At 57.6% G+C, this 26,151-nt stretch overlaps 1 protein-coding gene across 5 annotated transcripts; it reads left to right on the top strand.

Moving 5' to 3' along the window:
* The first annotated feature begins 1,866 nt into the window (after positions 1 to 1,866).
* Positions 1,867 to 26,151, top strand: CEP131 (centrosomal protein 131). 5 transcript variants are annotated; one of them, XM_084749432.1, is made up of 27 exons: positions 1,867 to 2,048; positions 2,351 to 2,605; positions 4,066 to 4,253; positions 6,526 to 6,620; positions 10,310 to 10,424; positions 10,683 to 10,804; positions 12,977 to 13,090; positions 13,627 to 13,773; positions 15,663 to 15,780; positions 16,448 to 16,564; positions 16,693 to 16,849; positions 17,238 to 17,332; positions 17,776 to 17,958; positions 18,298 to 18,474; positions 18,960 to 19,085; positions 19,185 to 19,310; positions 19,436 to 19,552; positions 21,532 to 21,634; positions 22,194 to 22,395; positions 23,002 to 23,109; positions 23,186 to 23,303; positions 23,402 to 23,476; positions 24,550 to 24,692; positions 24,797 to 24,974; positions 25,049 to 25,212; positions 25,743 to 25,803; positions 25,879 to 26,151. In XM_084749432.1, exons 3-27 carry the CDS (start codon positions 4,077 to 4,079, stop codon positions 25,951 to 25,953), a joined length of 3,213 nt encoding a protein of 1,070 aa, XP_084605558.1. In that variant the 5' UTR covers positions 1,867 to 2,048; positions 2,351 to 2,605; positions 4,066 to 4,076; the 3' UTR covers positions 25,954 to 26,151. The 5 variants fall into 5 exon arrangements, with proteins under 5 accessions (XP_084605558.1, XP_084605556.1, XP_084605559.1 ...); XM_084749430.1 differs by lacking the exon at positions 2,351 to 2,605; XM_084749431.1 differs by lacking the exons at positions 1,867 to 2,048; positions 2,351 to 2,605 and adding an exon at positions 2,622 to 2,640.

The following is a 26,151-nucleotide window of genomic DNA, read 5'->3' as shown; positions in this document are numbered from 1 at the left end:
CCGGTTCCCCAGCTGAACCTGTAGGAAGAAACACTCCTTCCCAAGATTTTTTTTTCAGAGACAGGGTTTCTCTGTGTAGCCTTGACTGTCCTAGACTCACAGTGATCCTCCTGCCTCTGCCTCCCAAGTGCTGGGATTAAAGGCGTGCGCCACCACGCCTGGCGGCTTCCCAGGATTTTCCTAACTACTGCTCTCTGGTGTTCCCTGTGACCTTACGTCAGTTCATCACTGTATGAAACACTGAGCTGAGGCCGGGCAGTGGTGGTGCACGCCTTTAATCCCAGCACTCGGGAGGCAGAGGCAGGTGGATCACTGTAATTTTGAGGCCAGCCTGGTCTAAAAAGTGAGTCTAGGACAGCCAAGGCTACACAGAGAAACCCTGTCTCGAAAAACCCAAAAACAAAAACCAAAGCGGGTAAAGGAGCTGGCCAGACCTGAGGTGAATGAATGGAGAGCACACACAGACAAGCACACTCAGACCGCATCTAGCAGGTAACCGCAAGCAAGCCACGTGGCCTACGAACCACTCACCTATTAATGTGACTAAAAAAGACCCCAAACACTCTGAGAGCTGAGGGACCAGACACCAACTGGAGCTTATAGGACACTGGCCATGTGCAGCGTCTGGAAAACATTTTGATGGTTTTTTAAATAGCACTGATTGCTGTCATAGGAATTTACAGAAGACAAGTGAAAACCTATGTTTACACAAAAGGCAGCTGCTTTCAGCACGGAACAATCAATGGGTCATTCTAGAGATAAGTAACATGTTGGCGACAGCCTGGAGCTCTGAGCGGGGTGACGCCCCAAGCTCGCCAGTGGAGGACAGGAGTCTGACATTCTCCCAGGCGCGGATTAGGCAAGGAAGGCTCTACAGGGCTGCGCGTGGTGGGAGAGCAACTCCATCTGAGTGGGAGGTTCTGTACACCAAAGGGTGTGGATTTTGATATGTGTAAATCAAACCTTTCTGTTAAGTTTTTAAAAGAGGCCACCAGTGTTTCAGAAGCACAAAGTACCGTTGACGTGGGTTTTAGTTCCCAGCACCCACGTGGTATCTTACAACCATCCATAACTCTAGCTGCAGGGCCTCCAGCAGCCTCAACATGGTGCAGAAATGTGCAAGCAGGCAACACACACACACACTCTCTATCTTAAAGAGGGAAAAGGGGGCCGAGGGGGTGGAAGCCAGCTGTGGTGGCACTTTGCCTGTCATTCCAGACTCAGGAGGTGAAAACAAAAGGATCAGGAGTTCAAGGTCATTCTTAGCCATATCTTGAGTTTGACGACGGCCTGGGTTACCTGCTATGTGAGTCCCTTCCTCAGAACAGAAATGGCTGAGGCTCACTGGCAGAGCTCTTGCTTAGCGCGTGCAAGGCACACACACAAATTAATAAATACACGCGGATAATTGGTTAAAGCGTTTAAGTTTATAGAATGGTTACTTAACGTAACTTCTGTTGGAGTGGGCATCTGAGCTCCGATGCCCTGAGTCCTGTCTGCAGAGGGAGGAGAGCCCACAACTGTACTCTAGCAAGCGAGTGGAGGAGACTCGGTAAGCTTCTCCGAAAAGCAGTTTGGGAAAAACGGAAAGAGGCGCGCAGACACCTCCTCCTCCTCCTCCTCGCGGTGGTCCTCCGGGGCCGGGCACAGGCTCTGGATGCGCGGGCAAGCGAGACCCGAAGCGCGGCCGCAGGAGGCGCAGGGGCCCGCAGGCTCCGCCTCCTTAAGGTCCCGCCCCCTGCCAGCCAACCACGCCGGAACTTGCAGGACAGCCAAGCGGACCAATGAGCCAGCCGGTGGTCAGAGCGGGCGCCGGGAGAGCCAATCGCTGGGCGGCGCGCGCTGCGAAGGCGGGGCCTGCGTGACGGACAGCGGAGGAGGCGCCAGGCTGGTTGCTAGCCGCCGCCACTCGCCCCTGCGGACGGACGGCGCTTTATTGTCACCCACGGCCGAGGCCGCGCCGGTCCCCGTGGGGCCCCGGGTGGCTCTGCAGCGGCTCCCGACAGGCAGAGCGCACGGGCCCTGCGCCGCAGGCCGGGCCCGCGCAGGTGAGAGGCGTCTCGCGGTGAGGGGTCGGGCCCTGCAGGGAGGCCGGCCTGTGCCCAGTACCTATATACCCCGCCCCGGGATAACGCCGTGGGGTCCACTCGGGCGGCTGGGAACCCCTGCCTCAAGCCCCGAGAGGCCTGGGGGGATGTGGGGCGCCCGCGAAGGGTCCTGCCTATCCGCTCCGGGTCAGCCGGCCCCCCAGGGCCTGAGAGCAGGCTCCTGTCCCCTCCGGTTGTGCGAGTGACAGGGTTTTGCCCAGAGTGAGGTTGGCCTTCCCAGCCTCCCCTCATCTGGCTTGTAGGTTTCCATGGAGAGGCTGTGTTTACCGCCCAGAACCTCACTGGCTGCACGTGGTGCTAGGAAAGCCGTGTGTCCACCAGCTCAGGAGCCACCAGAGTCCACCAGGATGTAGCCAGTGCCAAGGAGGGGACGGTGTTAGGTTTTACCTACACAACCTGAAATGTGTAACTGAGGACGCTGGGCCTCGGTAGGGACACTGCCCACCACCACACACACCTGGACGTCAGGACCAAGGCAGCCTCACTTTAAGACCATGGTGACTAACGCTCTTGGGTCCCTGGACCCTGAAAGGCATGTAGTCACTTAGCGTTTGTCCCACGTTCCTACCTCTCGCCTCTGTGCCTTCCCCACGCCAGGGGCTGACACTGCACCGTCCCTGTTGTCTCAAGGGTGTCCTAGAGAGAGTAAAAACAGTTTGATGGAAGGGAAACTGATGGGCGTTGTGGAGGCAGGGGGATTGCAGACGCAGAGGTGTGCTGGGATGCAGGGCCTAGGTCTGAGGAACGGGAGAAAGGCCCGTTTGGTTAGTGTAAAGTGGAGTGGTTGCAGAGAACAGGGTCGGAGCTGGCCATGTCCTGTGTTCAGACTCATTCTGTTGTCCTGTGCATGTGAACCGCTGAGAGGGGTTTGGAATGAGCCCTGGCCACATAGGGCTGCTGTGCGTGCGTGCGTGTGTGCGTGTGTGCAAGGACCCGGTAGCTGGAGCAGGCATGGTCAGCAGGTGAGAGGGTCGATAGGGGAGAGAATGTGGGTTTGAGTCCAGTGGGCCTTGGACTTTCAGGGGTGAGAAGAGCCAGTTAAGGAGAGTGCAAGAGTGCCCTGCAAGGGAGCTAGCAGGGTGCCGTGTCCCTAAAGCTCACAGATGTTCTGTGATGACACAGAAACTCACGCTCCCACATCCTGCTAGAGCAGCCGGACGCTGTTGAGGAATCTCCAAGGTCCAACCTTGAAGTCACAGTTACCTCAGAACGGCCCAGGAAGGTGCACTTTTTAGAATGCAGAGAATGTCTTGAGCAGGTAGAGTGCCTTGGTCAAAGCCTAGAACTGGGGCAAGTGGCAGGGCCAGGCTCACACCCAGGCGGCCTGCTGCTCCTGCCCAGTCTTGCTTCCCAGTGCCGCTGGCTGAGCTCCCCTCCCTGGTGGTGGCTTCAGAGTTGGCTGGCAGGCAGGCCCAGAGGTCAGGGCTAGCTGAGGTGGTGAGTGCAAGGGCTGAGATTCCTCCATCGTGTCTCGTCGTGCCTTTCTCCTCCTCTTCTTCCTCCTCCTCCTCTTCTTCTCCTCCTCTCCTCTTTCTCCTCTTCTTCCTCTTCCTTCTCCTCTTCCTCCTCTTCCTCTTTCTCCTCCTCCTCCTTGACAGCAGGACAGCCAGGGCTACACAGTGAAACCCTTGTGTGTATGTGTCTGTGCCTACTGAGGCCAGAAGAGGGTGTCAGTCTCCTGGAGCTGGAGTTAGAGGCATTATGAGGGCTGACATGGGTGCTGGGAACCAAGCTCTGTCCTAGAAGAGTAGCAAGCACTCTTAGCTACTGGGCCATCTCTCTCATGGGGCTCAAGCTGGCCTCAAATTGAGTTCACTGGGTATCTGAGAATGGTCTTGCAGTTCTGGTCCTCCTGAGTACCAGGGCTACACTCATTACACACCCGGCGCCTTCCCACCATGCTACATCCCCAGCCCCTGCCGTGGTGACTTACTGTGTCTTTCTCTCTCAGGGCCAGCCTGATCCACCATGAAAGGTTCACGGACCACCAGTGCTGCTCCTGAAGGCGCTCCAGAGGGGGTGGACTTGAGTCTGATCGGCCTCCCTCCTCCGGTGTCTCAGCGACCCAGCAGTGCCTCGGCCACCAAGTCCATTGTCCGCTCCATGTCTGTGGCCGCAGGCAGTGAGCCAAGAAAAAAGGCGCTGGTGAGTGTGGGGGCCAGGGCTCTTTTGGGGTGGCGTCTGCTCTCCTCACAAGAGCATATATCTCATTTCTATGGCTATCCTGTGGGCAAGGAGGAGCCCAGTCAGCTCTGCTGTGGCAGACCCACATCCTTCTGCCATCCAGCCTTGCCCCTCTTCTTCCAATGTCTTTAGCTTTCTTTGGTTCTTCAAGCGGGTAGACCAGTGGGATGGTGACAAGCTACTTGGCCTTGTAGAAACTGGGTGGACAGCAAGTGGGCCTTCCCTCTCTCAGCCTGCCTCCATGGGGCATGGGTCAGGAGTGTCACTCAGAAATCCACAGGTTGCATGCCCCCTTTCTCCCCCTTTTTAAAAGACTTATTTATTATATATCTGCCTGCATATACTCCTGCATACCAGAAGAGGCACCAGATCTCATTATAGATGGTTGTGAGCCACCATGTGGTGGCTGGGAATTGAACTCAGGACCTTTGGAAGAGCAGATAGTCCTCTGAGCCATCTCTCCAGCCCTGGTGGCATACACCATTAATCCCAGCACTCAGGAAGCAGAGCAGGTGGATCTCTGTGAGTTGGAGGCCAGCCTAGTTTACAATGCAAGTCTAGAGCAGCCAGGACTACACAGAGAAACCTTGTCTTAGGGGGCAGGGATGGGGAAGAAAAGAAAAAGAAAAAGAAATCCATGAGAGTGACCATGAGGGGCCATGTTGGACTCTGGCAACCCAAAGCAGCTGTCTGCTAGGCATTTCTTCGTGCCAGGCCAAGAGCAGAATCAAGTGCTTTGGGAGCCAGGGCTGTGCCTGAGTCTGACCTGAGCTTCTGGGTGGGAGGGGCCTGGGTGTGACCTGGGCACTGCCAAGTCTAGTCTGTGACTCTGTACCTGAGAAGCAGGTCCTTGCTGAGGGTGAAGGGCTGACTGGTGGCCTGAGCCTCCCTTCCTCCTAGAAGGTCACTTCTTCCTCCTTCCTGAGCTGTCCCTGTGTCAGGTGGGGTAGGCCTCCTTGCTCAAGTGGAGTTCTGGAACAGGGAGAGCACTATAGTAAAGGACATTTGGTTTGGACAAGTTGCTGCCGTGGAGCAAGGAAGGACCTGGGGTGTCAGACCAGTCGCCTGCCTTGACAGAGGGATGGCCAGCTCAGACTGGCATGACTCTGGTCCCCACCTTCCTATCTGGATCCCTCCACTGCCCTAGAGCCCTAAACACGGTGGCGAGCCAGCGCCACATATGTGGGCCGAAGGTCTGCTGCCATGTGGACACAGTGTTGTCTAGTCGAGGACCCCTGCTGCAGGGCTGGCGTCCTCTGTGGCTTCCTGTACCCTCAGCCGCCTCTCCCAGGCCTCCTGCTGAGAGCAGTCCTATCAGGCCAGTCTTTCCTTCGGTGACAGCTTGTGTGGCTCAGTTCTGGGTGGAGAAAGCTGCCAGGTCCTCTCCCTGTGGGAATGATCCAGCCGTCTGTTTGGTAGGATGGCACTACCCCACCTGGCCAGGACCTCCTCCGGACGGGCCTCGCTTTACTGCTGGTCCTCATCTCATTGGAGTTCTGAAGGACATTTGCTCTGGGCAGGCCTTTAAATCCCAAGAGACCCGGCTTGTCGCTGGGGCAGACCACATATGTGACAGTGGAGTGAGCAAGCTGTGTCTGGGGCTGGGGGGTCCTGCACCTGGGCTGATGACATTTATCTAGTGAGTACAAGACCCTCCCTCATCTCTTTCCTCAATGTGCAGAATGTCGGACTGCCGTCAGGAAAGTGGGGGGAAGGAGAGGGTACCCCAACCATCAGCGATGCAGTAGCTGTTGATGTATTGTATAGCTCCACTGTTTAAAGTGCAGAGGCCCAAAGAAGGGAGCAGTGAGCCTGCTGCTGGGTACCGGAGCCGCTCCTGGTCTGTGGATGGCCTGTGCTTCACCGCCTGCTTTCTTTCCCTGGCCCTGCAGTGCAGCGGCTCACCCCTTGGGAACGCTAGGCTTACTATTGATAGTAGACACAGCCGGAGCCCTGTGCTACCGCCTGGGCCGTCCCTGCTGCAGCGGTGAAGGACAGTACACCCAGGCTCTCCAGGGCCCTTCCCCCACACCCACTGACGCCTAGGCCTGCTGTTGCTTGTCCCCGTTCCGTCTTCCCACTTATAATCCATGTGCCACTTGAGGGCTTCCAGCTTGTTTAGAACCTAGGACACTCTTTGTCCCCAGTGATTTCTCCAAGGCCTGGCCTGGTGCTGAGCAACCTGCCAAGTGCCTAACCCTTCTCTCCTGACTAGGCTCTCTCCCTTCTGCAGGAGGCCCCGGGGCCTGGGGGATCCCGGGCTATCAACAACCTTCGAAGATCTAACAGTACCACACAGGTCAACCAGTCATGGACCGCCTCCCCCAGGTAACCTATTGTGACTCCGGCCACCCGCAACCTCCTCAAGTGATCCTTGTCCCATTGAGTACCCAGCCCTTCCTGCATCGCCATCCCTTGTGGTCTTTGCTGGGCATGGGGATCTGGCAACCTTCATACTGTCTGGCCTTTGTGTCCCACTCTGTTCTCGTGTGCTGGGAGGGTTAGGAGGGGTAGGGACAGCCAAATGCATCTGTCCTGTCCTGCTACACCTGTGCTGGACATCAGTCCGGGCCTTCTGGGTAAGTCCCACCTGCTCCTCCACCTCTTCTTTGTCACACCTTCTCTGGGAACTTGGTGAGGTGAGTAGTGCAAGTGAGGTGCCTGTGGGCCTGGATCTGCACGTCTTCCCACTGTAGCCTCTCCTGCCCTTTGGATGTTAGTGGGAGGCGTCAGTATTGCGACTTCTGAGTCTTCACTTGGGCCCCATGGCTGTTGTCAACCAGCATAGCTGTCTTGGAGCCTGAGTGCTGGGGAGGATGGTCAAGAGCCAGCAGTGGCCAGTGCTACTGATCTGAGGAGGACCAGTGAGGCCCTCCTGCACGACCTGTCCACAAGCAGCAGTGAGACTCAACCATGTACTCGCAGGTTCTGAGGTGTATGGATTTGTGCAGTATGCTTCATGTGTGGCACGTGTTACCGAGGATTCGTGGTGTGTACTGTTTGTGGGGTGTGTGGTGTATGGTGTGTGTAGAGGGCTTGGTGCAGATAGTGTGTGTGCTCGTGTGGTGTGTGTGTGCGGGGTGGTTATGCTCATTAAGTGACATCCAGGAAACCTCTGCAGGGTTTGGAGAGCTGTTGGAGAGCAGGCCTCTGTTTTTGTTTTTGTTTTTTTGAGACAGCGTTCCTCTGTGTAGCCTTGGCTGTCCTGGACTCACTTTGTAGACCTCAAACTCACAGCGATCCACCTGCCTCTGCCTCCCGAGTACTGGGACTAAAGGCGTGCGCTGCCATGCCCAGCCTGGCCTAGTTTTGTTAGCAGTTGGATGTCTGTGTTAGCACTTTTCCTGTTGGCTTTGAGAAAGTACCTGACGAAAGCCTCCTAAAGAAGAGTGTGTTCATTCTGAATCACACTTGAAGGGTCTCCTCTGTCACTGCGGTGACATCAGCATAGCTGGAGCTCGAGGCAGCTGGTCACAGAGGGTAGCGGATGTGTGCGCCTCAGCTCCCTTTCCCTTTCCCGAGTGTACAGTCCAGGATCCCAGTCAAGGAATGGTGCTTCCCACAGTGGGAAGAAAGACTGGACACGTCTTCCCACCTCACGCTAATGGAACACAGACGAGCTCACAGAGCCACGCTTAAAGGCCCGTTCCCCAGGTGCTTGTAGATTTCCTTAAGCTGACAGCAAACGCCAGCCTTATCGGTGCCGCCAAATATATCCCTGTTAAGCCACAGCCTCCCACGCCTTCTGTTCATAGGCTTCTGACCGTATTATAACATAAAGTGCTTTCTGTCCACTTAGAAGTCGCTGTGGTTTGTAACAGTGACACCCTGTAAAACAAAACAAAACAAAACAAAGCAAATTACATATATTTACCATGTCAGAGCACGGAGTAAGATTCATATTCCAAAATGGAAAACGCGAGACAGCAAGGAACATTCACCCAGCAGGGCACACAGCAAGTCTTGCAGCCAGATCTGGCGCTGGGGCCTCATAATGTATTCAGTTGGCTCCAGAAGGCGTGGACACACATTCTGGGGTCCAGACTGCAGCCTTGTCTTGACCATGACAGCTTCCTGCAGAGCTTGCTCAAGTGCCCCGTGCAGCCTCACTGCACACAGCCTAGCCCCCTTGGACATTACAACTTTTGCAGTCTGCACGCTGTAGCCCACCACCGTGTGGGCAGCACCTGGTTCTGCCAGCTCAGGATGCATCTGGGCACAGCTAGCGTAGGTGCCGGCGCCTCAGCCACTGAGGCAGGGAAAGTCTGCCTGCTGCTTGTCTTGGAGCGGGTATCCCTAGAACTCTGTGCTGGCCCCATTCTGTCTCACGTCCCTCTGTGCCCATGCTTACTGAATGCTGCCTGTTACAAAAGAGCTGAGCTTCCTTTTCAGTCCTGTGGTCCCTCTGGTCCTTTCTTTGTGATCTTTTCATGAGCTCTGCCAACTTCCACCAACCCATGTCCATGAGAGCCTTGCCTATTTCCTGCTAGATAGTCCAGGCCTTGCAGTCCCTGCCATGGTGTGCCGGGTCTTCTCCTCCCCCCTTGCCCTCCCCCCACCATTTCTGATGGGTTTCAGTGCTGACTCTGTGCCCAGTGGCCTTTCTGCGTCCTGTCTAGTCTCTAGCACTGTTCGTGAACCAGGGCACATGGTCTCTCCGCCTTTACCTTCCTGCCTTGTGTGTTCATGTAGAATGAGGCTACCCATCTCCACATGAAAGTGGATTTTATGGTACCTTCTTCTGTGGCCTGGCAACATGGCTGGTGATGCCAACACTGTGCCTTGGCCTTTGTCAGGGGTGATGGGTGAAGCCTGTAACGGGTGTGGAGTCTGCCCTGGCAGGGGTATGTCTAGGCTGAGAAGAGGCAGGACGCAGCTGAGGAGCCTTCTGGGAATTGGCTGTCCGTCTTCCCTCCCTCTCTCTGTAGGGTGTGGAGATGACAGTCTGGAGCTAGTGATGCCAACTTTGCTGCTTTTGTTTGTCTACTTTGTTGGGCTACAACTGTGTCAAGAATACCCAGGACTGTGCATGCACTGGGCAGGCGCTTGGCTACTGAGCCAGACTTTTGTTTTCAGTGCCGCCCTCACCATGGCCCTGTTTAGAGGAATCATACCTGCTAAGGCTCTCTGTGTCCTCCCGCTTCCACCAGCCACTAGTCTGCATTCTGTCTGTGGATCTGCCTGTCCTGGGCCTTCCTTCTGACTAGAGTAGATAAGGCGTGGCCTCCTGCATCCAGCCTCCTGCCTAGAGTGATGCTGTCCGGGCTCATTGTGGGCCGGTGGGCCAGTGCTTCCCTCTTCAGTATTGCTGGACTGTGTCACCCGGTGCCAGCCTATAAAGAGCTCCGTGCCTCACACAGGCCACTGGGCCAGGTGCCTTCCCTCCCATCAGGCTCAGACCTTGGGGCATCGCATGTCCATGGCTACTTGGGGGACTTCCTGCCAACTAGCTCATCTTCCTTGCTGCCGGTGACACTCTTGAGCTGATTGCCGTGTGGCTCTTGTCTGTAGGGAGATCAGGGTAGTGGCCGTAGCTGGAAGCCACATGTCTTGAGGCCTTTGGTCCTCAGGCTCAGTGTAGCTACCCAGACTTTCCAGGCTTCCAGACTTTGTTCCACTGAGCCATCTCTGTCAAGTAGGAATGTATGTCAGGGCCAAGAAAAAAACTTTTTTTAATGTATGTTTGCTTATATGCATGTATGTGCACATGCTATCAAGTCATCTGGGGTCCTGCCCCTCAGAGGCCAGGACACGCTGTCAGGTCATCTGGGGTCCTGCCCCTCAGAGGCCAGGACACACTGTCAGGTCATCTGGGGATGGAGTTACAGGGATTGTGAGCCTCTTGTGTAGCTGTGGGAAACCAAACCTGGGTCCCATGCAAGAGCAGAAGCGCTTGCAGCCTCAAACCCCCAACCCGTCCTGGAGCCACGCCCTCCCGCCCTCTGTAAGATGTAGGCCTGCCTCCTTCCTGGCGGCCCTAACACTTGACTTTGTGTGCTCACCTCTCTTTGACACAGGCCAGCAGAGCCCACCGACTTCCTGATGCTCTTTGAGGGTGGCACCAATGGGAGAAGGCGGGTGGCCAGTCTTAGCAAGGCGTCCAGTGAGAAGGGAGCCACGTGGAATGTCCTGGTAAGGGTAGGCGTGAGGCAGTCATGAATCCTGGTGTTCTGCCAGGATCACCGATGGTTTCTTCCACATCCTTCCTGCCTCCGTGGAGAGAGGGGCAACAGCTGCATGGAGGGTGTGTCTTGGGCTTGGTGAGCTTTGATCCTGACACTGGCCCCTTGGGGCATCGTGTCTGCTGCCTCATGATACCTAAGGGCCTGCTGTTGGTATTGGGGTGTGCTCCCTGTGTCCCAGGCTGAGAAATGTCCATGTGGCCCACAGGATGACCAGCCTAGGAGCTTTGCTTTGCCACCCAGTGTCCAGAGTCCCAGCACCCTTGACTCTGCATTGGGCCCACGGAGGAAGGAGTGTGCCCTGGCACCCAGCTTCACGGCTAACAACAGGTATCAGCCCACCATGACTCCTGGCCCAGGAACTCTGTCCCTTTGTCTTTTATGTAGTGGATTAAGCTATTGTAACGCATGGAGAAGTCAGTGGCTGACTGAATGGCTTCCTTCAACCTCAGGAGGAGCCCATGAGGTGGGATCTTGCGTAGAAAGGACCCTTGGCCACTGCTTAAGGGCAGCAGCTATGCTCAGGCCCAGCAGCCCTCCTGGCCTCCTGGAACACTCCTCCCTTGGGACAGCCTTTCCTTCTAGAGGCCTGAGTCACTCACGTCCAGACAAACCAGGCCCAGGAGGCTCCCTCAGGGCCAGCTGTACCCCACCTTGGAAGGTTTGCTTGGGAGGTGGTCCTGTGTCACCTTGGGGCTCCCATTCTGCCTGCAAGGGTCAGAGATGTGTGTGTGTATGTCACTCTTGGGGTCACCAGGGACATGACAGACCAAAGCCTGAGGGCTGTGACCTCACGGATAGACCAGGAGAAGGCGCCACCTCCAAAGCAAGTGGGCTTCCCTTGCTGGGGGCTGGGGATGCTGCCCACTTCCTTTGAGTGCAGGAAAGGGCTCTTCTACCCAAAAACAGCTTGGTCCCTGGGGTGCAGGCTGCGGGGCCCCAGAAGTGCTTGGCGTTGCCACAGTGCGCACTGAGTTTCATACCAGTCTTGCACCACAAGGCTGCGTCCTCCAACCGCACCCCTTCCTGCTGTCTCTGTCTCCTCCAACCGCACCCCTTCCTGCTGTCTCTGTCTCCTCCAACCGCACCCCTTCCTGCTGTCTCTGCCTCCTCCAGCCGCACCCCTTCCTGCTGTCTCTGTCTCCTCCAGCCGCACCCCTTCCTGCTGTCTCTGCCTCCTCCAGCCGCACCCCTTCCTGCTGTCTCTGTCTCCTCCAGCCGCACCCCTTCCTGCTGTCTCTGCCTCCTCCAGCCGCACCCCTTCCTGCTGTCTCTGCCTCCTCCAACCGCACCCCTTCCTGCTGTCTCTGCCTCCTCCAACCACACCCCTTCCTGCTGTCTCTGCCTCCTCCAGCCGCACCCCTTCCTGCTGTCTCTGTCTCCTCCAGCCGCACCCCTTCCTGCTGTCTCTGCCTCCTCCAGCCGCACCCCTTCCTGCTGTCTCTGTCTCCTCCAGCCGCACCCCTTCCTGCTGTCTCTGTCTCCTCCAGCCGCACCCCTTCCTGCTGTCTCTGCCTCCTCCAACCGCACCCCTTCCTGCTGTCTCTGCCTCCTCCAACCACACCCCTTCCTGCTGTCTCTGCCTCCTCCAGCCGCACCCTTCCTGCTGTCTCTGCCTCTTCCAGCCGCACCCCTTCCTGCTGTCTCTGCCTCCTCCAGCCGTACCCCTTCCTGCTGTCTCTGTCTCCTCCAGCCGCACCCCTTCCTGCTGTCTCTGTCTCCTCCAGCCGCACCCCTTCCTGCTGTCTCTGCCTCCTCCAGCCGCACCCCTTCCTGCTGTCTCTGCCTCCTCCAGCCGCACCCCTTCCTGCTGTCTCTGTCTCCTCCAGCCGCACCCCTTCCTGCTGTCTCTGCCTCCTCCAGCCGCACCCCTTCCTGCTGTCTCTGTCTCCTCCAGCCGCACCCCTTCCTGCTGTCTCTGTCTCCTCCAGCCGCACCCCTTCCTGCTGTCTCTGCCTCCTCCAACCGCACCCCTTCCTGCTGTCTCTGCCTCCTCCAACCACACCCCTTCCTGCTGTCTCTGCCTCCTCCAGCCGCACCCTTCCTGCTGTCTCTGCCTCTTCCAGCCGCACCCCTTCCTGCTGTCTCTGCCTCCTCCAGCCGTACCCCTTCCTGCTGTCTCTGTCTCCTCCAGCCGCACCCCTTCCTGCTGTCTCTGTCTCCTCCAGCCGCACCCCTTCCTGCTGTCTCTGCCTCCTCCAGCCACACCCCTTCCTGCTGTCTCTGCCTCCTCCAGCCGCACCCCTTACTGCTGTCTCTGCCTCCTCCAGCCGCACCCCTTCCTGCTGTCTCTGCCTCCTCCAACCGCACCCCTTCCTGCTGTCTCTGCCTCCTCCAGCCGCACCCCTTCCTGCTGTCTCTGCCTCCTCCAACCGCACCCCTTCCTGCTGTCTCTGCCTCCTCCAGCCGCACCCCTTCCTGCTGTCTCTGCCTCCTCCAACCGCACCCCTTCCTGCTGTCTCTGCCTCCTCCAACCACACCCCTTCCTGGTGTCTCTGGCAGGAGCAACAAAGGAGCCGTGGGCAACTGTGTAACCACCATGGTGCATAACCACTATGCCTCCTCGAAGAAGGTGTCACCCCCCAAGAGCTCTAACCAGACAGCCCCCTCCCTCAAGTAAGGCCTGCTTGCATGCACACAGGAAGCTCGTGCCTAGGGGCGGGCCCAGGGAGAGAGCACAGTGCGTGCAAGTGAAAAATGCTGGGACAGGCTGTGGTTCCAGTGATGCTGCAGGTCCCATCTGGACAAAGGCAGCCTCTTGTGGAGAACAGTGAAGTGGGGAAGCTCAGGTATTGCCCAGGGTGGATCCCGGAAGGAAGCTCCTGTCCACAGACAGATGCAAAGGATGCCACAGTTGGGGTAACTGACGAGCAGAGGTGCCTGTACCCCGTGTCAGTGGCCCTCAGTTTCTGGAGTCTGCCTCTGGACTCCTGTACTGAGAACCTTTTTCTGTTTTTAAAACGTAAAGGATGTCTACCCAGGTGCCAGCCAGTGTGACTTTGGGGTACAGGTCATTCTGGGGACCAGCAAGGTGGAGGTGAAGGGCCAGTTTTGCACCATGGTTTGTGGGCCTCCAGGCTTGGAGCAATGGGATGGCTCGGGGACCCTGCCTGGAACTGGGGGCAGAGCTAGGCTTCTCTTTGTCTTCTCAGCAATATTGTCAAGGCAGCAGCTCGCGAGGGCGGTGAGGGCGGCGACTTCGGGAGGCCTCGGAAGAACTTCTCCAGTGGCAATCATTCCACCCGGGGCAGCACTGGTCTGCTGAGGCGGAAGGAGGTGACTGAGGAGGAAGCTGAGAGGTGACTGCTCACAGGGAGCAGGGTGGGGAGTGTGGGGCGATGGGGGGCGCGAGGGGCTTGGGACCCCTGACCCCAGTGATGAGCAGTTCCACTTAATAGTTGGTTTTTAGACACCATGAGTGGGAAGACCGTATGTGCTGAGACTCCGGGCATATAAAATGCAGAGACATGATGGTGATATGGAGAAGGGGCTGTGGTTGCTTGGGGCTTGGCAGGAACCAGGATTCCACAGGGATTGTTCTTTAAGGGTGATGGGAATGTTCTAGAATTGGATTGTGCTGATGGGTGCACAGCCCTGTGCATTTGCCTCAAAAAGCACTGGATTGTATGCCCCAAATGGGAGGGTTTTATAGCGTGGTAATTATACCTCTGCAAAACTGGTGATTAAAAGCACATTTAGCAGAAAGAAGATAAAAGACTGAGGAGAACAAAAGCACCTGCCTGTGGGGCTGTCCTTGGCAGTGCCCTCTGGGGCTTCGGGGTGGGCACAGGCAGGGCCTTCTGTAGCTACCTTGGCGGCTCCTTGCTAGGCCCCTTAGTGCTTGAATAGCTGCATTGGAGCCTCCCAGGTGGCCACAGGGCCTCCATCCTGACCACCCACCTGACCTGTGACTCAGGGTTGAGCATAAGGAGGGGGGTCCTACAAGTAGACAGTGGGAGGGAGGGTGTCGAGTAGTGAGGCCAGGAGCCATCAGCACCCCAAAGCCTCGTGTTGCTGCTCCACTGTGGATGGGCCTCATGGCAGAGCCAGGACTCCTGTGGCAGGCAGCAGAAAGTGCTTGACCCTCCATTGTCTTCCTTGGTAAATGGACCTAGGCATAGCCCTTGTAGCCAGGGTCGTGTGGCTTTGTTTAATCAGCTTTGTTGAGGTGTTAGGTGTTTTCTTGCAGTGCTGGGTTGGGACCCAGAGGCTTGGATGTGCTCAGTGAGATCTGCACCACTGAGCTTTCTCCCCGGCCAAAGGGTTACCTTTAAAATGTACCCACTTGACAGATGCATATGGTGGCACATGCTTGCCTTCCCAGTGTTTGGGTAGTAGAGGTGAGAGAGTCAGGCGTCCTCAGCTACAGAGCAAATTTGAGGCCAGAGTGGAATGCATGGGACTCTGTCTCAGAAACAAATAAATGACTGGGCGTGGTGGCACACACTTTTAATCCCAGTACCCGAGAGACAGGGAAGGAGGGTCTCTGTGAGTTCAAGGCCAGCCTGAGCTACATAGCAAGCTCCAGGACAGCCAGGGCTCATAGAGAGACCCTGTCTTCAAAACAGAACATGAAACCCACAAATAAGAAACAATAAAAGTAGTTAGGCTATTTCAACTTACCCTAGTTCCCTCAGCCCACCCACCCTGTCTGCCTCCTCTTTGGCCCCAACCTTAGCAACCACTGACCTGCTGGCCTCATGTGCTGTCATGGTCTTACCTCTTTGCACACTGCGGGGTTCTGTGCTTAGCACGAGCTGCTGGTGCTTGCTCTTGCTCGCAAGCAGCACCCTGCCACCTGGAAGCACCACTGTTCACTCTGTAGCCAGTTGCCACTGAGATCCTCCTCCCTCTGCCTCCCTAGTGCTGGGATCACACGGGCGTGGGCCACCATGCCCAGCTGCCATTACAGGCATGCGCCACCATGCCCAGCTGCCCATTTCACTTTCTGATGACTAAGCACAAAGCCACCCAAATCTACCGTAGACAGACACTAGCGCCCCCTGGGCAGCTTCCCAGGAGGGTGAGTTGAGGTTCTAAAGAAATCTAGAAGGGCTGGCCTTGCACATCATAGCCGGGCAGGAAAGGGGCATGTGTAGCCACCTGAACACTTGACTAACAGGTTCCTGTTCTAGGGGCAAAGGGATGCGGAGACCCCTTCTGGTCCTGAGTCTAGTTCTTTGGACAGGTTTATTCACCAGGTAAACCAGGCTGCGGTCACCATTCAGCGCTGGTACCGCTGCCAGGTACAGAGGCGCCGAGCAGGAGCAGCAAGCCTCGAGCACCTGCTGGCATCCAAGCGAGAGGTCAGTGTGATTGTGTAAGCCAACCTAAGCTCACCCGAGGGCTGGGCAGAGTCCTCAGGGTCTCACTGCACACAGTGCAGTTCTTAAGACAAATTAAATGGAATTCAGACCTGGAATTGCCCACAGGCGCATATGGCCTCCATGGGACCTATTTGGTCCTTGAAGCTGCTGTTGGATTGATGTGTCAGGAGACCAGCCAATGCCAGGATGACACCCTGAGCAAGCCCCTGGCTAAGTGCCACGGCACTGTCTCTCCCTGTGGCGTATCTGTGCAGATCCCTATCTGGCCCACTATGGAGCCAAGGCAGCAGCTTCATTGTCCCAGGGACCTCACCTCTTCTCTGCCAGCGGACTCTGCGGGTTCCGGGCTCTCGGGTCCTTGCAGACCTCCCAGCTGGCCCCGGGGTCTTTGCAGACCTCCCAGCTGGCCCCGGGGTCTTTGCAGACCTCCCAGCTGGCCCCGGGGTCTTTGCAGACCTCCCAGCTGGTCCCGGGGTCCTTGCAGACCCCCCAGCTGGTCCCGGGGTCCTTGCAGACCCCCCAGCTGGTCCCGGGGTCCTTGCAGACATCCCAGCTGGTCCCGGGGTCCTTGCAGACATCCCAGCTGGCCCCAGGGTTCTAGTGATCTTCCAGTTCTGTAAATTTGTGGCTTTGGCTTCCCTGGCAGGAGCAAAGGCAACGGTTGAGTAGTGGGAACCTTCTGGACCTGCACCGGCAGGAGGAGGCAGCAAGGAAGAAAGCCCGGGAGGAGAAGGCCCGCCAGGCCCGGCAGGTGGCCATTCAGGTATCACCCCACTGCCCGTTCTGAGTGACACTAGTGCTTGGGAACACTGAGCTTCAGGGTAGCGGGGCTGCGAAAGCGTAAAGGGACATCCTGCTTTAGGGTACTGCTCAGAGATGCTCCTCTGTCAGGAACTGCAGCAGAAACGGGCCCAGAAGGCAGGTGAGACTGAGCCCAGGCTGCCTAAGGACAGACCAGAGGCCAGAGCACTGGAGCGGCCTCGACCGACCCAGGTGCATGCACCCTCAGTGCACGTCAGCGCCGTCCACCCCAAGGCCAACAACGCTGGTGAGTGGTTCTCAGCCCACCTGACTCTGCGAGACCTATAATGGAAAGAGGCTGCAGGCTCTGCCAGACTTCAGTCCTCATGTGGCCAAGGCATGGGGACTTCCACCTGCAGAACTGGGATCTCAGCCCCAGATCCTTACCCCTCACCTCCGCTGCCAGGGTCACTTACAGTGCTGCACTTGAGAATGGTCAGGCTGTGACAAATTATCCTGGCAGTGGGACCTGTGCTACCACGGCCCAATGCTCTGGGGTCGTGCTTGCTCCCCAACAGCTTTACACCCTGGAAGGCCAGGGGCCCCTCGGTGTCTCTTTGGGCTTATACCTGGCTCCTTCCCGGCTCACCTCTGAGTTCAGGCTCTGGGAGGGATGACTGTGTTCTGTCTCACAGGTGCCAGCATACACCCCACAGGCCCTGGAGACCCCTGCCCTCCTGCCTCTGAATCATCCCCTGAGCCCCAGCCATCTCCAGAGGACAGGCCACAGGTACCCTTTCCCCTGTGACTTTGGCTTTGGGACAGTCCGTGCCTGGGTGGCCTAAGCCGACTTTTCCCTGCCGTCTCTTCAGCATTGGGGTCCCTTGTGTCCTGAAAGGATGCTGAGAGGGCTCCTGCTGTGACGTGAAACAGCAGCCTGGTGATCTCACTGGGAGAGGTTTCACAGAACTGCTCTGGAATCCTGCTAAGTCGCTTTTACCAGGGGAAGGTTCCTGTGTCCTTCTCTATGGAAGATTAAAGGGGACAACAGGACTGTTCAGCGTGACACTGGGCAGCATCTTGAGGAGTGTAGTGGACGCACTGGCCCAGGGGAATGGGTACAAAGGCCCTGCCCACTGGGCAGGCCATGTATGTGGGGGCTGGCCTTGTACGTGGTGTGGCTCTCAGCTACCACTGGCCTTGCTCAGGGCCCTCCCTGCCTGTCTGCTGCAGGATAGGCGTTCCCAGAATGTAGCCAGAGAAGACTTTGAAGTGTTGGGCACGACCAAGAGTAAGGCCAGGGCCAAAGCAACCCTGGATGACCTGCTAGACACACTGAGGCTGCTGGAGGAGGAGCCTGAGCCACTGCCCCGCCCCAAGACCTATCACAAGGACAGATACGCCTGGACTGATGAGGTGCGTAGGCACTGGGCACTCTCACCATCCATATAGGTCAGGAGGCCTCCAGACCGGTCAGAGAAGGCTGGTGCCACTGTATTCCTGCTTTAATTGAGACCCTAACAAGGACCAAGCGGCCTGTTGGCCTCTGCTCTCCCTTCCTTGAGGGTGGGACACGGTAACCCATGAGGGGACACATCTCTCTTGCTGTAGCAATATTCTCAGAGGTCTGAGCAGCTAGGGAGGCATTTCTATCCATGTTCAGGTTCCCCCCACCCCCACATTACTGCCCGCTGTCCCTGAGGGACCTCAAGTTCTCAGGCTCCCCTGACACCCCTGATGCTGGGCCACCTGCAGGAAGATGATGCCAAGTCCCTGACGGCTGACAACCTGGAGAAACTCGGGAAGCTCAGCGCACACCCTGGCCCACCTGATGACGGCACTCTGCTCTCAGAGGCCAAGCTGCAGAGCATCATGAGCTTTTTGGATGAGATGGAGAAGTCAGGACAGGAGCGGCCGGCACCCCGGCGGGAGGTAGCCAGCCCCGGACACCTGTGGGGCTCCCAGTGGGAAGTGGTCACTTGCAAGGCCCCTATGTAGCCAGCGGTCCCACTCCTGAGTTCTGAAGAGGTGAAAACTGACAGATCTGCCTCGTCCTACCCTGGGCTCCTCTCTAGATAGGTCACCCTGTCCAGGCAGACGGTCCTGATGTCCCTGGGCTCCCGTGTCCTTGGGTTGCCTTTCCTGAGTGAACAGCAATGACTGTGTTGAGCACAGGGATGTCTTGTTTGGTGGGGGTGGGAAGGTCATGACCTGTGTTTGGGCATCCCGGCCACAGCCCTCTTTCTGCACTGAGTAATGAGCAGTCTGCGTGGGTGGACCTGCCACCCACTGTCCCGTGACCAGATGTCCTGTGTAGTTGTTCCCTCGCAGCAGGGTGGCATGTAGTGACTCCCCATGGAGGGTGGCATCAGGTGGGCAGTAGTGTGTGACCTGCCTGAGGCTTGTCGTACCTGTAGAGCCTGGTGCTGGAGGCGGGCCCAAGGCCCCCGGAACCAGGGCCCGATGGGGGTGCGTCCATGATGCGGCTGAAGCTGGAGGTGGAGGAGAAGAAGCAGGCCATGGTTCTGCTGCAGAGAGCCCTGGTGAGCCCGCCAGCCGTCTCCCCGACGTGGCCCTTGGTGCCCAGGGCCTGGTGTCTGTCAGGGACACAGTGCCAATACCTCTTGTGCATACTCCCGCAGACGCAACAGCGTGACCTCACCATCCGGCGTGTCAAGGAGACTGAGAAGGAGCTGAGCCGGCAGCTGCGGCAGCAGCAGGAGCACTATGAGGCCACCATCCAGCGGCACTTATCCTTCATTGACCAGGTGACCTGGCTCAGGGAGGCGCTGGTGAGAGGGATGGACCCAGACCCAGGGCTGTTCTAGAGCTGGCTGGCCCAGCCAGGGTACCGTAGGGTGAACACCAGAGCCTCACCCCACCCCCATCACAGCTGATTGAAGACAAGAAAGTTCTGAGTGAGAAGTGCGAGGCAGTGGTGACCGAGCTGAAGCAAGGGGACCAGCGGTGTCGGGAGCGTGTGGCCCAGATGCAGGAGCAACACGAACTGGTGAGCTCCCTGGCTGGTACCAGGTTGTACACAAGCTCCCTGGGTCACGTGGCAGTGTGTTCTGGGGACCAGTGGGAAGGATTGCCAGCCATTTTTCCCTCGGTCTTCACTCCCTTTCCTTCTTGAGATTTTTTTGGGGGAGGGAGGTGTCCAAGACAGGCTTTCTCTGTATAACAGCCCATTTGTAGACCAGGATAACCTTGAACTTACAGAGATCTGCCTGTCTCTGCCTCTCGAGTGCTGGGATTAAAGGCGTGTGACACCACCACCTGGCCTGGTGGGGTTTTTTGTTTGTGTGTTTGTCTCTCTGTGTAGCCCTGGCTGTCCTGGACTCCCTTTGTAGACCAGGCTGGCCTCAAACTCACAGAGATCCACCTGCCTCTGCCTCCCAAGTGCTGAGATTACAGGCATGTGCCACTGCACCCAGCTTTGTGTGTGTGTGTGTCTATGTGGTGCCTTTTCCTCTTCTTGAGGATCCAAGTGTTCAACAGGGACAGGTCCTGAGGTGCAGGCTGCCATGTCTCAGGTAAACATGGGTGGCCTACCTTGTCCTTGTCATAGGATGGTGGCCACAGACCCAGGAGTCCAAGCCTGGCCTACTTCAGTGATATCCTGAGAAACAGTCTGCTCAGCTTAGCTGTACCAGGCACCTCCAGCTCCTCCCTGACTGGCCAGCAGCATCTGGTTAAAGTCTGACTCAGCCACTTGTGTGTGCTTCTCTGAAGCATAAACCTGATGTCCCTGAAGCCACCGAAGCCTGGAGCCAGACCCCAAGTGATGGTGGGCTGACTCTGCTTAAAGAGACTCCAGTGCCCAAAGCCCACAGCCAGGCTGGGAGACCACATGGTGTTCTCGGGTGGTCCGTAAGCTTCAGCAGGAATGGGGTCGTGTCTCCAGGCAGTCTGTAGCGGCCTGAGGAACTCTCTTCCCCATTAGGGGCCTTCCTCTCAGGCAAAAGTAGGGTCCTTGGCTTCCTCGAAAAGAATTTCAGTATAAAGCATGGTTGGAGTTCACTAAAAGACTTGGGTTTTTGTTTTTATTTTTTAAAGATTTATTTATTTATTATATATATAGTGCTCTGCCTGCATGTACACCGGCATGCCAGAGGAGGACATCAGATCACATTATAGATGGTTGTGAGCCACCATGTGGTTGCTGGGAATTGAACTCAGGACCTTTGGAAGAGCAGCCAGTGCTCTTAACCTCTGAGCCATCTCTCTAGTCCCCTAAAAGACTTGTCATGTAGATCTTAGGCTCAAGAGACCTACAAGTGTGAGTGTGGGCTTCTCTGGGAGACCCAGGCTTCCTTCACAGTGGGGTATGTACAATCCCATTGCCTTTTTTTTTTAATGGTTTTTTTGAGACAGGGTTTCTCTGTGTAACCTTGACTGTCCTGGACTCACTCTGTAGTCCAGGCTGGCCTCAAACTCACAGCGATCCTCCTGCCTCTGCCTCCCGAGTACTGGGAATAAAGGCGTGCGCCACCGGTGCCCAGCTTCATTGCTTTCTAAGTTACATTGCTAGAGCGTGCAGTGTGCAAGGTGTAGGGTTAAGGGGGCTCTCTCTGTCGGCAGTGTGGTGAGGTGAGTGTCTGAGGGTTGTTGCTTAGATTTGGAGATGAGAGAATTGCTAACGCAAAGTCATAAATCATTTTGGCTGTAAGTGTCCCTGTGTCTTTAGCATCTGTGTTGGAGGCATCTTTAGGAAGACATGCACTGTATGCAAGGCACACCAGCTCCTGGGCAGAGGGCTCCCCTCCCTCCTGTGTCCCCTCGAGCCTCAGTTCCCGTGGTTGTGGGTTCCTCTTGGGGACAGGACTTCTACAAGCCAGTGCTGGAACTGCCCTATGTGGTGCCCCAGGCTGGAACATGTGTGGTAGGGTGGTCCCCACCCGATGGGGGGAGGAAGGAGCTCTGCAGCGTCCAGGCCCAGGTGGACGGGGGCTTGGTGCCCCTTCCACCTCTGCATTCTTTACCTAGGAGATTAAGAAACTCAAAGAGCTCATGAGTGCCACTGAGAAAATCCGCCGCGAGAAGTGGATCAATGAGAAAACAAAAAAGATCAAGGAGATCACAGTCAGAGGTGGGCCTCCGCCCTGTGGTGCTTGGAGACAGTTTCCAGAGAGAACGGTAACTTGAGTGTCACACGCAGTGGTGATGAGCGTAGATGCTCCTGGGTGAGGCCTGGTGACGGCAGCCTGTGGCAGGCAGATGCAGACCCATTTCAGCTGCTGCTACCAGTTCACAGAAGCCTCTTGGAGCCTGGTGTGGGAACATCAGGGCATGTAGGTCACACTGTAGAAAGCAGAGGAAACTGTGCCGAAGAAGTTCCAGGGCCCCTTAGGCTGACAGAGTTGGTATGAAGGAGCTGTGGACCCTTAGGTAGTTTTGGGGGGCACCTCAGCCTGGCCTCACGGTGAGTCCTCTTCTTCCGGGATCCTGGACACCATGCCATTGGGGGACCCGGTGGTCACAGCACCAAGAGACTGGGTAGCCATTGTACCACAGGCTCCAGGGCACGGCTGGGGCTAGGTCTCTGGAGTGCCTCCCTGCTCTAGTCCACAGGCTTGCTGCGCTTTGGGGCAGAAGCTGGGTGGGAGGGGCCTTGAAGCCCTCTCTGCGCTGCAACCCCACCCCCGCAGGTCTGGAGCCGGAGATCCAGAAGCTAATCGCCAAGCACAAGCAGGAGGTGAGGAGGCTCAGGGCCCTGCACGAGGCCGAGCTGCAGCAGCGGGACGAGCAGGCTGCACAGCGCCACCTGCGCCAGGCAGAAGAGCTGCGGGAACACCTGGAGCGTGAGAAGGAGGCGCTGGGCCAGCAAGAGCGCCAGCGCGCCCAGCAGAGGTAGGAGGCTCTGCAGGCTTCTCCCGCAGCGGCCTGTGCGGTCTGCCTGCCAGGCCGGTGGTGTGAGGCCCCCTTGTGGGTTCACAGGCGGTTGCTGGTACAGCACTCATGCCCAGGCTGGCTGAGCTGACCCCAAAGTGATGCGCAGGCTGCCCTGCTGCAGAGGAGAGTCCAGTTCATTCCCTCACTCAGGCTCACCACTCTAAGGTGTGACCAGGCTGTGATGTCAGAGCTTGAGACTTGGTGGCCAGGGGACGTGGCTGAGTGAGTTGGTATGCCTAGGCACCAGTGACCAGTGGACAGCCCGTCCTTCACTGTCAGTGCCTCCAGGCCAGGTCCTCTAAGGCTGTCTTCTCCTCTCAATGACCCACTGGCCCTCTCCAGCATCTGGCTGACCTGTGCTCCCCCACAAGTCATGGCAGGAGCTTGCTCAGGCCAAAGAACCTGGTGCCTGGCTCTCAGCTGAGAGTGGGGCTAAGCAAAGAGAGGCCAGTATGAGGATACATTAAGACACAAACTCACCTGAGAGAGGGCCCCTGTGAGCTGATGCAGGGCCCTCCACCCCCCCACCCCCCCCATGGTGTAAGCATGCTCGCTGCCCTGCAGGCTTGAGCAGCACCTGGAGCAGGAACAGCAGGCCTTGGAGCAACAGCGGCGGCGGCTCTACAATGAGGTGGCTGAAGAGAAGGAGCGACTGAGCCAGCAGACGGCCAGGTGCCACTGAGGGCTGTCCTCGGCATGGTGACCCGGCCTACCCGGCCCCTCTCACAATGAGCCTTCTGGCCTGCAGGCAGCGGGCAGAGCTGGAGGAGCTGAGGCAGCAGCTGGAGGGGAGCACCGCAGCGCTGACTAGAGCCCTGAGAGCTGAGTTTGAGAGGAGTCACGAGGAGCAAGAGCGGAGGCACCAGGTTGGCGTCCCACCCGCCTTGGCGCTCCAGTGGAGGAAGGGGCTCTCTCCTGCCTGACCCCAGTGGTATGAGGGCCACTCACGGTCTGTCCCCTCCAGACGGAGCTGAAGGCCCTGAAGGACCAGCTGGAAGCTGAGAGACAGGCGTGGGTGGCCAGCTGTGCCAAGAAGGAGGTAGGTCCAGCCAGGGTGGGCTGCGCGTCCGGGCCTCCTGGGGCCTTGCTGCTCGGGGGATTAGCAGTTGAGTCTCCGCTGCTCCGTGCACAGGCGGCTCCAGGAAGCTTAGAGTCAGAACAAGAGGAAGTGAGGCCCGGCAGCCTGGAGACCTGAGAGGACTTGCCCTTGCTCTCCAGGAGTCAGCCCATCCGTGCCCGTCAGGGTCAGCTGATACGCAGGCCCTGGCCCCTTGGTGTTGGACTATGGTCCGGTGCTGCCTCCCCAGATTATTACTGCAGACTGTCACACACCCCACGTGTTGCTATTCAACCTGTTTGACTAATAAAGAAAGGCAGTACCTGCCAGGGCCGGGGGAAGGTAGCCGTGGCGAAGGTTAGAGGGCTTTTGGGGAGAAAGAGAGAGAGGCACAGAAGAAGGAGCTGGCGCTGGGATGGGCTGGATGGACGACATTAGCACGTATCTGAGTTATGGCTGGGAGGTGGCTCAGTGGCATCATTAGAAGCAGGCGGCACGGCATGGGGCTGGGAGATACACAAGGTAGCTTAGGGGATTACTACCTGCCCTGCCCCGCCCCGGGTGAGCCAAGGCTATTCTAAAATACAGCAGGTGTCTGTCCTAAGGATCGATAGCGGCTTAGATAACACCGCCGTCATGATTATGGCCTAATAATAAGCATTTACTAGGCCATGCCTCTAAATTAACCACGGCACCTTGGCCTCTGGTGTTTCCTCTTGGGAATTTGCAAGTCCTTTGGCCACAGGGCAGGTTTGTCATTTTGAGGTAGCCTGGCTAGCAGACAGTAGTCGTTGGTTTCCTTGCGCTGTAGTTCTCCAAGAGAGGAACAGCCTGTTGCAGTGGTGGCATCCTTGGCTAAGGAGCCATACTACCCAGGGCCCATCCCAGGAGGTCCTGAAAATAAGACACGGTCCTCCTGGGGCCTGGGGCCTGGGCTGGAGCCATCACCCTGCTCTGTGCTTCTCCCTGGCAAGGCTGCTTCTGGCACTGTCCCCAGCTTCTCCTGTCCTCCGCCTTCCTGGCAGCGGATTCTGAGCCAGCTGTGTGTCCTACAGGAAGCATGGTTGCTGACCAGGGAACGTGAGCTGAAGGAGGAGATCCGAAAAGGCCGCGACCAGGAGATCGAGTTGGTCATCCACCGGCTGGAGGCTGATATGGCGCTGGCCAAGGAGGAGAGCGAGAGGGCAGCCGAGAGCCGGTGAGCTGCCTCCTGCCTTTACTTCCGCATGCAGCGGACGGCCCAGGGCAGAGGCAGTGGGGACAGCAGCTTGTCCCCACACTGTCACCTGCTCTGCCTGTTAGTGTGAAACGTGTGCGGGAAAAGTATGAAACGGAGCTCTCGGAGCTGGAGCAGTCGGAGCGGAAACTTCAGGAGCGGTGCACTGAGCTGAAGGGACGCCTGGGGGAGGCCGACGGGGAGAAAGAGCGCCTGCAGTCCCTGCTGCGGCAGAAGGAGAAGGAGCTGGAAGGCCTGCGGGAGGTGAGTAGCCCCGGCCGGTTCTGTATCGGAGCCCTCCTGCCTGCCAGCCCGCTCACAGCCTCCCTGCTGCCCAGGTAAACACACAGCTGTGCGGGGAGCGGGCCAACCTGGCCCAGGTGGTCCGACAGGAGTTTGCAGACCAGCTGGCAGCCGCCCAGGAGGAGAGCCAGAGAGTGAAAGCAGAGCTCGCCCAGCTACAGGCCCACCAGCAGATGGAGCTGGATGAGGTGCATCAGAGGTGGGTGGTCAGGACTGCAGGTGGGGGTGGAGAGCCACCGTGCACCCCCTTGTCTTCCACATAGTGCAGGCATTGCCCATGGGCAGGCACTCTCATGGCGTCCAGCTTTGTTCCCAGGAAGGCTAGGTCTTCCCCCGGGTGTCAGTTCTGGAGCAGTGAGTGTCTCCAGGCTGGCGAGGACCCATGTGGGCTTCTCCAAGGGGCTGGGTGGGTTTTGACTGGAACAGGTGTTGTTCGGCAGAGGGCCAGAGAGGGTGGCAATGGGCACCCAGGATCTCCTCAGCTGAGGGTGCCCGCCTAGGCGCCTAAGATGAGAAGAAGACTTCACCCCTAGCTTGGTCAGCACAGCACCCTGCCCCAACCCCCTCCTTTCCAAAAAACTTAGGGTCTGGTTCCCATGGAGACAGTGGCCGAGGGCCAGCTGCTCAGGTCCAGGTCAGCAGGGCTGACCAGAGGGTAGGAGGCTGCCCTTCAGGCTGACCTGGGTCTGAAGTTGGGGCTGCGCAGAAGCCCATTGCACATCACCGCAGGGTGAAGACGGCTTTAGCAAAGAAGGAGGAGGCCGTGAACAGTCTTCGGAAACAGCATGAGGTGGGTCCCTCTATGGGCCTGCGGTGGTCTTGCCTAGGGGAGGAGCATCGCGGGCCTGACGGAAACGTGTTGCAGGCTGCAGTGAAGCGGGCAGACCACCTAGAGGAGCTGCTGGAGCAACACAGACGGCCGGCTCTGAGTGCTAAGTGATGTCACCGTTGGGATGAGGAACAAGCCGGAGGCAGACGCTCAGCCCTGTAGCCGGTGTCCAGGTTACGTCAAGACCCAGGCTAAGGGTAGGACAACAGCTGGTGTGTGAGGCGCCCTCGAGGAGCCCGGTGCTCAGGACATTGCTGTTGGCAGGCCTGAAGCTGGTCATAGTAAAATCAGATGGGTTTGTGTTTCTGT

Source organism: Acomys minous (genome assembly GCF_964271855.1).
Source record: "Acomys minous genome assembly, chromosome: 12".
NCBI classification, from domain to species: Eukaryota; Metazoa; Chordata; class Mammalia; order Rodentia; family Muridae; genus Acomys; species Acomys minous.
Note: the sequence above shows the minus strand (reverse complement) of the source record. Positions and strands in the feature narration are given on the sequence as shown.

Coding starts and splice junctions, on each gene's coding strand:
- CEP131 (XM_084749430.1), top strand. CDS start 4,077: ATGAAAGGTTCACGGACCACCAGTGCTGCTCCTGAAGGCGCTCCAGAG. Junction 10,425..10,682: donor GAGCCACGTGGAATGTCCTG/GTAAGGGTAGGC, acceptor TGTGGCCCACAG/GATGACCAGCCTAGGAGCTT. Junction 23,477..24,549: donor CCAGCTGTGCCAAGAAGGAG/GTAGGTCCAGCC, acceptor TGTGTCCTACAG/GAAGCATGGTTGCTGACCAG.